General features: G+C 39.8%; 1 protein-coding gene across 45 annotated transcripts in view; it reads left to right on the forward strand.

Moving 5' to 3' along the window:
- Nrxn3 (neurexin 3) overlaps positions 1 to 15,185 on the forward strand; it is a 1,566,538-nt gene that overhangs the window by 206,807 nt on the left and 1,344,546 nt on the right. Inside the window, exon 1 of one of the 45 annotated variants that reach the window (XM_060387964.1) lies at positions 9,147 to 9,329. The exons of the other annotated variants lie outside the window; for them this stretch is intronic. Coding sequence (XP_060243947.1) covers positions 9,200 to 9,329 — 130 coding nt within the window. The 5' untranslated portion in view covers positions 9,147 to 9,199. Of the gene's footprint in view, positions 1 to 9,146; positions 9,330 to 15,185 lie in introns of those variants that run through there. 45 annotated transcript variants of the gene reach the window in all.

Here is a 15,185-nt window from a genome sequence, read left to right on the forward strand (position 1 = left end):
TTAAAAATAATTGAATAACCATATCTCCACAAGGACAGACACTATCCTGCAGAGAACACACGAGCTTCTGTTGGGTTGTTTATTTTTGTGACAGTTTTAAAACTTTGTCATGTCCTGGTAGGAAGTACTAGTCTTTACTTCCTGAGGTCTGCGATGAGCTCTTATGTACACAGCAGGGAGCTCTGTAGCTTGCTATAACTGGGCAGAGTTGCAGGAGAGGCAGGCAGGCAGGATCTCCTAAAAAATTGCAAGAACAAAAAAGTGCTCATATGTGTATGCCTGAAAGTGTATGTACACATGAAGAAGAGAAAACAGAAAACAAAAACAGGTTTTTAAAGAGAGTCATGCATATTTTCTGGTACACTCACAGTGTTTAATAAATGGATTAGGTGAAACCCAATGCATTAAAAACTATTTTTATACCAAGCAAGGTTTGAGGAAAACATTTTAATAGTTTTCACTTTCAGAAAAAAGAGTATCCTTTTTCCAGCCTCAAGATATTTTCTTCTTTCACAATATAGAAAATTGATTAAATTAAGGGCATGAAAGAGGACTCTGTTGAAAGGAAGCAACCTGGGAGAGGGGAAGCCAAGAGACAGGGAAAAGTGGGTGTGAAGAGAACAGAAAGGAAGAGGGATCAACGTGATCAGGAATAAAAAAATGAAAGCCTTGCAAAGACCCACTAATACGACATAAAGTTTCATGAGGAACTTTCAAGAGTTCAGACTCAGAAGACACTGGATGTTTTACACTGCTAAACATAGGAAGCTATGACACAGGGCTTAAGGTTGGTTCAGTTACCCAAGACTCCACTGTGAAGATGTTAACACATGAGGTTTGGTACACCAGAACATGTGGGTTCACTGACATGTGAGTGTGTGTTAACTCTGCTGCTCACTGATTACAATTACACTGCACATGTGTTAAAGACCCTAAAGGAACACAGCTTGCACAGATTCAAACCTAGTCTCTGACTCTACAGCCTGCAACCTCAGACACTATGTTAGCATTTTAGTTTCCTTTAAGATCTAAGAAGTCAGTTGTTCCATTCTATCAGAAAATGCATGGCATGGGAACTCCTGGCATTCAGAAGGGACTCCTAGGTCTATGAATTCAGCTCACTTTCTCATATGGACACACAGTATCACAATTGCTATTGGTTGTGTATTTAGTTTTTCTTTTCTTTCTTTAAACGGAACAATAGAAACATTTTCCAGAGGTCCCTAGGGCAGTTTCTGGAGGGTCCATGCTGTAGATCTTGTTTCAGTCATGGCATTTTGACCGCATGCATTCATATCTTATCATATCTTATTATAGCATTATTATATCTTATCTGTCACATATCTTATTATGTTACAGATGTGTAGTGAAATCTCACTGTGGTCTGTGGCTTCCAAACATACCTTTTTTCAGTCACTAATGATTTGGAATGTGTTTGTTTGTACTAATTTGCTATCTGTATGTTGTCTTTAGTGGAATGCAATGTCGACTCCTTGTCTCAATGAGTTTTTTTTTTTTTTGTATTTTGTTAAGTGCATGGCTCGCACCATTGGACTTTTCATCCTCTTAACATTGTCTTTTGGGAAGAAAGAATAATTTGAATGCAAATCGCTTTGTCAGTGTTTCTCTTAGTGATTGTGTTTTCATTGTCAAGAACTCTTCATCAGATGTAGCATCTTCGAGAGAGTCTTATCTATGTTCTGTTACTAAATATGTTACATGTTTACCTTTTGCTTCCGAGATGCATTTGGAGATACTTTTTTCTGAAAATATATATGTAGGTTGAAGTTGACTTTTTGTCTGGGAACTTGGAGGAGAATTGTTCCACGGTTGTGGCTGAAAGCTTAATTTTTCTCTATGGAATGTTTTTTTTACTTCTGTTAAAAATTTAGTTGAGCCAGACAGTGGTGGTACCTGCTTTGAATCCCAGCACCAGAGAGGCAATGGCAGGTGGATCTCTGTGAGTTAGAGGCCAGCCTGGTCTACAAAGTGAGTTTCAGGACACCAAGGCTACACAAGGAAATCCTGTCTTGAACAAAACCAAAAACATTAGTTGAATATATTTGTTTAGGTTTAATTATTAGCCATATATTTTTGTCTTTTTCTGTGAAACACTGGCAGTTTTTATTAATATAGTTACACAATAAGGTTGGAAACCAGGCGAATTGATTTCTTTACTTCAATATTGTTTTAGGTACTCTACTTTTTCTATCCTATAACTATTTTAAAATAGTCTGGGTTGTATCAAAAGCAAATATTTAATGTCACATTAAGCCTGTGTACTTATTTGTGATAACTGAAATGTTTAGTGTGTTGGGTTTTTACTCCACGTGCATACTATGTGTTAATATATTAAGAGCTTCTTCAATCATTTTCATCAACATTGTGTTTTCCAGCACACAAGTCCTGTTAGAGTTATATTCACATTTTTCATATTTTTCAGCAGTTTTAACTGATATGTTTTGCTATCTAGATGTTCATTATTATTATATGGAAATATAATTAATATCTACATACATATTTTGTCTCCTGTAATTTTACTAAACTCATATGTAGTTTTCTACTTAGAAATCATATTGTCTACAAATAGGAATAGTTTTATGTTACTTTCAAATCCATATTCTTTTCCTTTTTCCTTTCATTTCCTTTTACCCTTTCTGTTCTCTCTTTTATCCTTGTCATGCCTTGCATTTCATTTCTCATCTTTCCTCTTTTCTTGTTTTATTTTTCTGGATAGAACTTCCAGCACCATGCTGAATAATAGTGAGAGCATTCTTGCCTTGTTCCTAATCTTAAGGAGGGGCGTGAAGTCAGTTTTATGGCTCTCTTTCCTGAGATGAGGAAATTTACCTCGATTCTTGAAGCTCTGAAAATATTTTGAAATTATAAATAGGTATTAGATTTTGATAAGCATCTTTTCTGTTCAGTTGAGATAACTGTGTGATCTCAGCTTTTATGTAGGAACATGTTGGGTTGTACAGATAGAGTTTTGAAGACACAAACAACTTGTACACTTAGAATAAACCTCAGTTTGCTATCCATGTTGAATGATTTGTTATGCTTATTTCTAAATACTATTTGCTAATACTTTGCCAAGAAATTTGTGTCTATAATTATGGAGGATTGTTGGCATGTATTTTTCTCTTTTTATGCTGTCTCTGTCTCATTTTAGTATCAGAGGAATAATGTCAGTTAGTCTTATCAAAACAGCTTATAGTATATTTCCTTTTCCTCTATTGCCTGAAAGTTTTTCTGTGAAATTAGCATTTATTCTTCTAAAACTGGGAAAGCTTTCTTCCATAAGCATCAGGGTTCTGGTTACCAAGTCCATCCTGGGCAGTGTTTTACTTAGGAATTTGGCTTTCTTATAGCTAAGTGACTCGATAGGCAAATGATTTTATTTGGTGGCTGTTAGGATGTATGTATGTATGTGTGTATGTAAGTATTTTAAAAATTGGTTGATTTCATTTAAATTGTCAAAATTATTTGTTAAAATTGTTTGTAATATTCACTTATTTTTTCTTTTGGCGTCTTCTAGGGCTGAATTGGCATCTCTTTTGTCACTCTTAATATTGGCTACTTGTGTCCTTTCTCTTTGTCAGCCTTGCAAGAGATGTTTCAATTGTATTGACTCTAGAGCTATTTTTGTTGTTTCATTCATTTTTTTAGAATAACCTGTTTTTGCTTTGATTAGTTGTTGGCTTTCTCTTTATTCTTGCTTCTCCTTGGAATGTATTGTTAATCTTGAGATGCCGCCTGTGCCTCATTTTTAGTATGTTTTTAGTATGCCATTTCATATATGCCTATAATGTGTTTGACCATATTTACCCCAATATTTCCCCTTGTCTCCCTCTACTTCCACTGATCCCTGTTTTCTGTTTTTATTTAGATTGTTGTTGTGAGATATGTGGTTTGCAATTAGTATTACACTGGAATTTTCTTTAGTGGTTGTACACATTAGTAAGTTGCCCATTCTTCTTCAAGTAATGTCTCACCCATATTTCTCTCAACCAACCTGATCAAACTCATTGAGATGTCAAAATAAATAATTAATCAATAAATAAGTTATGAAATTAGAAGTGAGGCTCTTTGTTGATAAAATGGGGATCAGTGGAAGCAGAAAGATACAAGAAAGAATATTGGGGCTAAATAAGGTCAAAATACACAATATGCATAGATTAAACAAAATACTGAAGCCAATTTTTACATCTAATTAATATATGCTTTAAAAATAAATGTTATTACTTTCTTTGATGTGCCATGCATTTTATTTGTTCTGTATTTCTTTTCTTTCGCTGTAGTATATTATTTGTTATTCTGGAGCCTTTTGTGTGTCATGTGTTATTTTGATATATCTTGATTAGTTCAAAATTATTTTAAATTGCTTCTGTTGTTTCTTTCTAATTTAGTTAAGTGTCTGGCTGGAAAACACTGTGTGGTGTCATTTTTTTTTTTAAAGTGTTGGGCTTCTGTTTTATGGGCTATATTGGTATATACCATATAAATTTGAAAATGTGTTTTATTTTACTCTTGGGTAAAGTGTTCGAAAAAGGAGAATTAAATATTTTTAGCTGATGGGCTCGTTCTGTATTCTTGTAGATTTTGTTTCATTGCCATATCAGTTGTTGATGCTGGGGTGTGAAACAATAAACAGTGCACATATTCTCTTATGTATCAAAAACAACATAAAATGTAAAAGTTGGATACACAGATAAAAGAGAATGTCGAGCTCAGTTTAAAAACACGACCCAACTGCATGTTCTCGATAAAACAATCACTTCTAGTAAAATGACGTGAACAGGGCAAAAGTAAAATTATAGGAAAATACAACATTGCAACATTAATTGGGAGAAACCTTGAGTAGCCCTGCTAGAATCAAATAAATTAGACTTAAGATTAAAATAAAAACAAACAATGAATTGTTACATCACAAAAAGAGATAATCTCCAAGAAGACAGTATATTATACCTGAGTGTTTTGAAAACAAAACCAACTGAAGTTAGAGTCTTCACATCCCTCCACCAACAAGAGATGATTATGCTTAGTAGAAAGACCTATGTCTCATCATCTTTCCTGAAGTGGAAGTCTATACCCTTGTTTGAAAAACATTTGATAGTTTGCTTAATGGTTCATGACGGGTGGACGTGATGGATGCAGATAAGATCTTTAGGGGAGGGTTGCAGGGTATAGGACTTAAAACTCTCAGACTCTGGGTAAGAACATCCATCTCTCTGTCCTGTTTATTCCTCCTAATATCTTTGAACCTGTCCCTTGCTTTCACCTATCTTGGCAGCAGCCAGCAAGTCCTCTGCCATATGATATGACATTGAACTTTTAACTGCTTTCCAGTGAACTCACACTTAGCAGGACCACACGTGGCAATAACTGGCTGTTAATAGACTATCTTCATAGTAATTTATATTTACTATTCACCTTAACCATTTCTTGGTGTTTCGGATTCTTGGAAAATCCCCATGACTATAATGGTCATGGTATTCAATTTCTTGTGTCACGGAGAGCTGCAACCATTAAATTTCCCTGGTGTACAATAGTCAAATAGGAAAAATGCAAATCAGGTGCGATATTCTTCCTTCTGGACATGAGCAGTTACAGAAAGAAATTAGAATTAGGTAAAGCAGTGGGAATTTTAAAGAAGCATTCATTTAGGCTACACTCATTGTCATTTAATTTTAAAATATGAGGAATGAAAAACAATTTTTTCTCTCAATTGTCAGAGAAACAATTGAAAAACAGTTTTCTCTCTTCTACTGGGAATATTGAAAGCCATGAAAGAAAAAGATACATTTTTCTTCTTTAAGATAAATTTTCTGAGAGTGGAAAAATATAGCAATTTCCTGTTGTTACTTAACCTTGGAAGTATGGTACAAGGATCCCTCATTTCCTTCTATTCCCAAACAACAGGAAAAGGGCAGAATGACTATCCTGAATTTTTCAGTTATCTCCAAACAGAATCTGACCTCTCTTCTGTGACCTGACAGCATTTTTACTGGCAGAGCCTCTAGAACCTAAACTCATCACTTCGTTTTATATTCTTTAACTTTATAGTCAGACTTTTTTAGAGGAACTTTATCTGCTTGTCAGTCTGTCAATCCTTAAATATTTACTTCATTTCTTGGGATGGTGAACTCTCAAAAATGTGCTAGAAAAAAATGCATGAGGGGCCTGGGTTCCAATGAGCAGATGAAGGTTCTTGAGCTATTTATTGGGCACTGCGTATTTCCCTGGATATCATAGCTTATATAAATCACAAGTATTAGTATAAATACTCATAAATATACTAGTAAATATAAAATTAAAGCTGCCTGTGTTTATTTGTACTATTATAAAATCATATGAGACTAGGCTTCAGAGACATACTCTACCTCTGAGAGAGTTTTGCAGCCATGTGGGTAATTTATAAACAGCATAAATTTACATACTGCTGTTCTGAGACTGCAAAGTACAAGATTAAGTTACTAGGAGATTCAGTGACTAGTGAAGGCCACAATTTTACATCATTTTATGATCCTCTTTCATAAGATGCTAATCCATTCCTAAGGGTGGGGCTCTCCTGGCTTAGTCACTCCTCAAGAGTTAATACAACCAAAAATGAGGATTACACTTCCATGTGGATTTTGGAAGGACCCAAGCGTGAAAATCAAAACAAAGGGAGGTTTTCATGTCTCTTGGCTTGCACAAATAGCCTGTATCTGGCAATGGAACACTTTTTAACTAGCATGAAGCTAACCGGCGCATGTGAAGATGAAATCTATAACTCACATTTTACTACAACTCATCAGGTGAGCTAATCAGCATAGTTCAAGAGCAACACCCAAAGACTAACTCCACAGACCAGCATACTCATCATTTACAGGTGATTAGTTTCAAAAGGTTTTATGGTCTTGGTCAGGTAAGAGTGAAAAGTTGTGGAGGCTGCACTGGATCCCTGGTTTGTTAGATTCTAATACGGTAGCACTTTAAAGGAAGCACTGGACCCATTAAAAAGCTGTTTCTGCCTTAAAGCACGTAGTAAGTGATGAATCACTGGATGGATGATGAAGTTCTGTGCGGGGCGAGGTTTATTATATATTGTGCGATGTGTGCTCTGCACCACTGACCTGAGTACAATCAATGCGTGTTCTTGTGAATATTGATAAGATGAGGGATGTGGTACTTTCTGTCTACCCTGAGAACACGATGAGTATTAATAAGCTAACATTTTGAAGAAAAGGTTTATAAGCAGGACTTTCCACTTGATAGCCAGAAAGGTCCGAATTAGTAAAACGTCAGAATAAGTAATTGCTTAGAATTTTGTAAATCTCACAGTCAACGGTGAGAACCTTCATCAGCGAGAACAGCAATTTATTAAGCGGGTTAGTAGGTTTCATTTGTTGCATATATATGATGTATCGTAGGAAATTTGTATTTACATGAATTTTAATCAAGAAGGTCCAATTCCGAGTGTTCAATAGTAGTTTGTTATTATGAGGGACTTGCCTGTTCCTTTTGAGATCTCAAGCCTATAAGCATTTTCCTTAATAAGCCTTTTGTATAGCAGAGGGCTGGCCTAAAGTTGATCTACACGCAAATGGCTGTAGATTTTTAAATATAAAACACAGAAAGGAGTGAATGCTTTACTATGAACATATGCTCAATGTGGTAAAAGCATGTCAGATAAAAAGTCTGAAATGACAGCTGTGTGGCTTCCAATCCCCAGATGCCCTCAGTGCTCTATGATCATGGATAGTTTGCCTTGTGTCTCTGAAATGCCACACACTCACTTCTAACATTAGAAGATTAACTCTGCTGGGCAGTTTTGAATCAGCTTGTCACAGCTAGAGTCATCAGAGAAGAAGGAGGCTTAATTGAGAAACTGCCTCCATAGAGTTGGACTGTAGGCAAGTCTGTAGGGTATTTTCTTAATTAGTGATTGATGGGGAGGGCCCAGCCCATTGTGGGTGGTGCCATCCCTGGTCTGGTGGTTCTGGGTTCTATAAGAGGGCAGGTTGAGCAAGCCAGGGGAAGCAAGCCAGTAAGCACCACTCCATGTTCTTCCCATCAGCTTCTGCCCCCAAGTTCCTGCCCTGTTTGAGTTCTTGTCCTGACTTCCTTTAAGATAAACAGTAATAAAAGTGTAAGCCAAATACACCCTTTCCTCCCCAAGTTGATTTTGTCATGGTGTTTCATCATAGTAGTAGAAGTCTTAACTAAGACAGTAGCCAGTCATGCATACCCCATAAAACTACTGGGATATTAGATGATGCGAATCTTGGGAAATGCTGCAAACTGTACCTTCAGTGGCATAAAGTTCATCCATTTCTATTGTTAGTAAAATTAACACAATTAAGAAGCAAGTGGAGAGGACACTTTTTCTTTGTGAGAGGTTATAGCTAATAACTGAGTCTATCTTTGTTCCTATCACAGAATGACAGCTCCATATATAGCGTTCTACCTCCTCATTTCTGCTTCTTGGCTAAGGTAGGAATAAATAGACCACAGGTTCAAGGATATAAAAATATCCTTCAGTGTTTCATCTAACCCTAGCATTGGGTGACTTAGGGGTTCTATATAGGCTGGGATAAATGATTTCAGGACCCCTGCGTTTATTTCAGAATATCCAAACATTTGCAATTGCCTTGCACCTGAGAACTGACCAATAGGCAGAGAGGAGCTGAGGCAACTGTTGCAGTAGAAAGCTGCCTTTTGCTCTGCCTTTTACTTTGCTCACTGTGCTAACAGCACAGCTTCGAAATGTCCTCTTCAGTCATGCATTCTGATCACAGCAGTTATTTAAGGGCTGTGGGTAATACGAGAGTAGATATCCCTGGTATTTCCCGGAACAGAGTGCTCATTCTGGGAATCTCGGGTCCATGTGACTTCCTGAGTCAGTGATTCACACTAAGACAGGGGATAGGTTTGGCATGACACAAGCCTGCCGATTCAAGTAAATCCCCCAGGAGAGGAGGAAGCTCTCTCTGCTAACCCAAGCTCCCACTGTGTGCACAAAACACCCTGTCCCAGGCCCCAGGTGTGTGCAGGTTTCTAATCGCCAGTGCTGCACTAAGATCTGAAGGGTGAGGGAAGAGTTGCAAAATCACGAACACTGAGGGCGGTGTTAGTTGGGAAGAAGGCAGCTTCCTGCACACTGTTGTAGGTGTTAGTGAGATTATCAATTGCTGGCTCCGGGAGAGACACAGGAATGGAGGGCTTGGGGAATGTGGTGGCCCCTCTCTTCCCTGCTTCGCTCCCCCACTCCCAAGGTTATGCTTTCCCAGGGCTCTGCACTCTGCACTTCCATTTCTGCAGTGAAATTAACTCAAGCTCGGCAGGTAAGTCTCTCAGCTCACCTTAAAGCAAAAGGTTTGTGAGCTGTGGTGGGGCTGGCTCTACTCCGTCCTCTTTATATCGGATGTGTTATCTTAGTGCAAAAGTAGAATTTGCAAGCTTAAATGGGGAGGGGCAGAGGTTTGAAGGAGCCATATGAGGTGCATGGCCCTGAGAGAAGAGGAGGTGGGGGGAGGTGAACAAAAAGGAGGAAGGAGACCCTGGCATTTTCTTTCTAACAAATCTTTCTTTCTTTCTTTTTTCTTGGAAATTCTGTCTGTAGGCTGGTACCTGGCTCAGGAACAGGGTCTCAGGCATGAATCATAACTGTGATGCTCTTCTCCCACCCCCTGTTTTTGGTTACCGCTGCCTGAGAGCAGGCAGACAGAAGCAGGGTTGTCAATACAGGCTGCAGAACTCAATAAGCAGCCAGACAGGGAGCAAAATTGGAGGAGGCAGCTATGGATTTCTTAGGTTATTTCTCGTGAGTTTTTCAGAACTTGTGTGATCCAGGCTTGTCAGATACTATTTTGAGCTGGGCTGAGACAAACACATCCCCTGAGTGTACCAGATGTTGCCTGGAGCCTCTCAATTTCCAGAGGCACCTGGGTTGGCTTCCTTGTGGGGAGGGGGTGTCCAGGGGCGGGGGGAACTAGAAGCTGTGATGAGGGAAATGACGGTTCTATTGCTCTAGAATTTGGTAGGAATAAGAACACAGTTACTAGGACAGTACTAATTTAGCTGGAGACCAGGGACTGTGCATCATTCAATGCAGTGCGTAGATCGCAGTGGGTACTCAGTGAATGTATGTTGATGGGCGAGCAGTACCAAATATCTGTTACTTTGGGCTAAGCTAAAATCAGAACACCATACTTTACTTAGAATGGAATAATAATACTCGTTGGAGTTTTGAAGAAATATGTTCTGCTGAATCATAGACTAATCCCTTCAAGTGGATTTTTTTTTTGATCTAGAAACATCCCTCCTCACCTATCTCTTTGTCTCATTATTAACTACACAGTACCAGAGAATCTTAGGTAGCTTATAAGACAGGTTTCGTGGAAGTTAGTATCACAGGACACAGAAATGAAAACGCAGCTAGAGCCTTCATCCAGCAGCTGGTCTCGCAGGCTTCTGCAGTAACATGGGTGCTGGAATTTAAGGCTACGCATACTTTTCATTTAAATATTCATTTTAACTCCCTCTCCTACCAACCTCATGCTTGATGCTGCAAACAGGGAAAGAAGTAGATGGCTGATTTTGCCTTCTTTGCATCTTAATGAGAAAAAATAATCAGAGGGTAGGTAGCCCTCACACAGGCAATTGAGCAATGCATGGTGACTGAGCATTTTGCCTCTGGGGGGCAATAAAGGAAATGATTAGGTGACCCTTACCCATTCCTTAGGCTGTGCAGTGCTTGGCTTACTCTCCACCACTGAAACAGAATCAGAAAGTGCATGGTCTCCCTTTCCATTTTGCTTAATAAAATATTCTATTATTTTCTCAGCTACTAAAATATTCTATTATCACTGATCATAGCCTCCTTGGTTCAAAGTGTTTGCCATGGGCTGTAGTGTACATCCAAGCTACATAGGCTGCCTGGAGCTTGAGCCCTTTTATAGTGAATGCTGGGAATGGAGGTACGGATTCTAGGTACCTTGTAAGTTCTTGCAACCCTGAAGGCTGTGAGGCTGCCTGAGAGTCAGGGCAGATGTGGACAGATGCTTTTTGCATGTTGGACAGGCTGGGCTCAGCTTCTTTTTCCACCTCTGACTTAGATCCTGGTTGGCTATATTCATTCATTCAACCCATACAAAAATATTGACTTGATAGAGTTCTTGGCATTCTCAGAGAGTGCAACACCATGCTCTCCCTGCCGCTCCTCTCCCTCTCTTTCTCTCTGAAATAGGAGTTCATGTAGCCTAGGCTGCCTTCCAACTCCCTGTCTCCTCAAAGGTGGCGTGAGACTGAGACTTTTAGCTCTCTTCTCTTCAATCCCCGAGTCCTGGGATCGCAGACACGTGCCGAACCACATACGCAGTGTTGAGAACGGTTGGAATCCAGGGCTCCCCGCACGTTCGCTAAGCACTCTACAAACTGAGCCACACCCCAGCCTCAGCACCAGTCCACCTTTTCCCCGAGGAGGACACTCTACTTCCCATCGAGGGAGTGCTGTTACTTTGTCTCTTTTATTTCTCTCGGGACAGAAAGAAGGTTTATCCTATTTCGCAGACAAGGAAACCTGGAGTCATGCGTCATCTTATGCATCTCTCCTAAGAGTGCACAGCTAGTGAGTGGATGAATCCAGACAGAAAACGTTTACTTTGACTGCATTGCAAGTGTCTGTGGAAAGACACATTCAGAATAGATTCTTTTACGAGATGATCCGTGTTTGGGACTGCGAAGTTTGGCTAGGGAAAGTCCCCCCCATGGAAGTGTAAGAATGAAAGTGAGCCTTGAGAGACTGATAGATAACAAAAAGCTGGAAACATCTTTAACAAGAGCGGTGGTTATTGGTTCATGTACTGAGATTACTGTCACCATGGTCTGGATTTTTCTGCCTGTATCACGTGCCATGTTGGCTGTTTCATTAGGCTCTACCTACTACTCTTTAGACCAGTGGTCCTCAACCTTCCTAATGCTGTGACCCTTTAATACAGCTCCTCATGTTGTGCTGACCCCCAGTCATACAATTATTTTTGTTGGTATTTCATAACTGCAGTTTTGCTGCTGTGATGAATTGTAATGCAAATACCCATGTTTTCTAATGGTCTTAGGTGAAAGAGTCATTGATCTCCCCAAAGGGGTTGTGGCCCGCAAGTTGAGAACCACTGGTCTGGGCCCTCCAGCTGAACAGCTGAAGGATGACTGCAGTATTCACACACACACACACACACACACACACACAAACACACAAACACACACATTCTAAGGTTTATTATTTTTTATTTGCTTCAGCCATGTTAGTGAGCAATAAAAAATGAAAGATTTTCCAACACCCTTTTCTAAAGAATATAGTGGAGACTAAAAGAAAAGAAATTTCTCCAATGGAAAAGCAATATGGAGAAAAGGCGAATGGATGATTGGTAAGCCCTTGTCATCCTCTAGCAGAGAACTGAGTTGAATGTGAGAGTGGGAACAGAAAGTCTCACAGACAAACAGCTGGGCTAGGAGGAGGTCTGGATCAGGACTGTCAAGAATCCAGCACAGTCTACTTACCAGACTAAAGCTATATTGCCACAGCTGGATAGCTCCATCTCAGACCCCAGAGATTCTTTGAATAATGAGTTAGAAATGAATGTAGCCAACAGATTGGGTCCATATTACTGGAAACTGTTAGCTATCCTTTGCATGAATGCTCCCAATGTGCCTTCTCTCTGATCTGAAGCTACAGAAGGTCTGTATCTTGGTAAAATGTTCATGCCATGGCTGCCTCTTATGGTCTAACTGCTCATCACCATTCATACAGAGATTAAAGAGGACCCCAGGACCTGAGATCCTGATGTATTGTCCTAAGGTACAGCCACTTACAGTTTTACTTTAGCTCTACCAACAATGCCTACATTGCCCCTTCAAGGGCTTCTGAGGTCAGGAGTAGGGAGCAGTATTAGGTTCTCAAAAACAGAGTTCTTCCTTTTTTGGATCTTTCTTAGGGAAGCATGTACAGCTAAGAAGAAAAGATTCTGTCCTGGAAGTAATCAAGACATATGGGTTTATTCTGGGTTCTGTGTAGACAGTCCCCTGATGGACTTTGGACAAGGTTTGTTTGAAATTTCTGATACTGAGCCCTCCACACTGGTTTTTCTCGCCATCTCCTTTCTTCAGAGAGAATTCTTTTACTGTCAAGCTTTGTTATTCTAGCAGAGTATCCAGGGTTGCGCTTTGGAGGGCTGTTTCTGCCTGTTTGAGTAAATTAGATGTAGCAGGTGCAAAGGGCTAAAGAAGGCTCAGTGGTTGATAGAATTACAGCCTGAATTCAGGAGGACATTTGGACTCCTGGACGTTGACCCTTTGAGTCCTGTATCAAAGTGAACCCTCAGCTGTCCTCAGCCAGCACTGCCTCCCTCTGTGAGTGAGCGCCTCACGCCTAGTCGTGTCTGGGAATAATCCACTGACATGGCTTCTCCTCTTTCTTTTCTGCTGTTTGGCACCCCTGGGCTTCCTTTACACATCTCACCAGTCAAGCAAGTCTTATTAATTTTATATCCAAATCTCTCTTAAGCCCATACCACCTTATTCATCCTTGGTGTTCCAATGCTGTGTTCTGCCTCACTGGGCTTTTAAATGTTTAAACTTGATTTTTGACAATTTCATGCATGTATGTGATATATTGTGAACATATTCACCCCCCCCCACTCACTTTTATCCACATTTCACTCTGAAAGACATCCTTTTAAGATACCAAATACTCTCATTTCTGCTGTTGTGTATGTGTGTGTGTGTTTGTGTGTGTTTGTGTATATGTGTGCATGTGAATGCACGCGCAGGCTGCCATAGATATACCCAAGAAATGGTTCTTGAATGAATGTGGAATAAAAGTGTGACACAGGTGATTGAACTCCCAACCCTCTGCTGTCTGTGAGATAAACACAAAGTTATTATTTCTACGAATAGTTATGGGAAAGAATGATATCCTCTTACTTTCGGCTTATCATGTGTCTGTGGTCATCTTCTTTCTGTCTCACAGATAACTGGCAGCCAAACTGTATCCACATGGAAGACCATCCCCCAGCATTCCCACATTCTTCCCCTGCTTCTCAAAGGGCTCATTTTATCAGCCTCATTTTGGCAGCCTCTGGGAAACCTGATCTAAGCCTGAGAAATGCTAGAAGTGCCTGCTTAACAGCTTGGCAGGGAGGAGAGGCAATTGAATTACCTGCTTACACTTCTGATCTCCCAAGCTTATGTCAGAACAAGAAGATAATAGAAGAAATTGTTAACACTGCTTGGAACTAGTGAGTCCACACAGTGGAGAGATTTATCACATGAAAATGCTTGCTTTCTTTGAAGGTGAATCTTTCTTCATCACAATTGCCTTCTTCCCCTCATTTTCCCCGTAACAAATTTCTCTTTACAGTATCTTTGCTCAGGGTACATTTGCTCTGGAAACAGAAACACCTAGTCGGCAGCTCATAGCTCATGGCCAACTTAATGGCAGCCTAGGGATTGAAAAACAGTCCTAGTCCAGAGGAGCCAATTTTAGGGACTACAAAACAACTCTATGCTCAGAAGATTCTTCCCAATGTGATGACTTTCAAAGCAGAAAAGTGAGGGAATTCCTGATCACTTTTTCTGCTGTTTGCTGGAGTTCTGGAAAAAATGTTTTGTGCCTAAAACCTAAGACAAGTTAAGGAGGAAGGTTTCTGGGGGTGGCAGTACATCTCAGGTTGAGGACTGTTCCCTGAATGGCTTCTACCCATCCTATTTATTTATAAACTATTAATAGAAATCTCCAAAATGAAGGTGGTCAAATATGCTCTCCCAGGGCCTCAATTTCCACCATTAGAGACCTATGTCTGACACTATGAGATGAAGCATAACTGTGTAAATAGTTTACAGCCCCCCCCCAGTCAAGGGCTCCTTGTTTATTCAACACATGCTCTTAAGGCTGGGGTTTGGGGTGGTGTCTACAAATGAATACAAAGGAGAGCAAGTTGTATTACTTACCCCAGTGTGGCTCACAGGCATGAGAATAAGAATGTCCTGTGAAGAATGCAAGCATGAACAGTACCCATGGCACACCAGTCAATTGTTCTTTGCACTTGCTGGGTGTGACTCATTGGACTGACACAGTAGCTCATAAGACCCATCCTCATTTTGTAAGAGAGGACACTGGGACCCTGTGTCTATCTTTCCTAAAG

The sequence above is a fragment of the Meriones unguiculatus genome, chromosome 7, assembly GCF_030254825.1.
Source record: "Meriones unguiculatus strain TT.TT164.6M chromosome 7, Bangor_MerUng_6.1, whole genome shotgun sequence".
NCBI lineage: Eukaryota > Metazoa > Chordata > Mammalia > Rodentia > Muridae > Meriones > Meriones unguiculatus.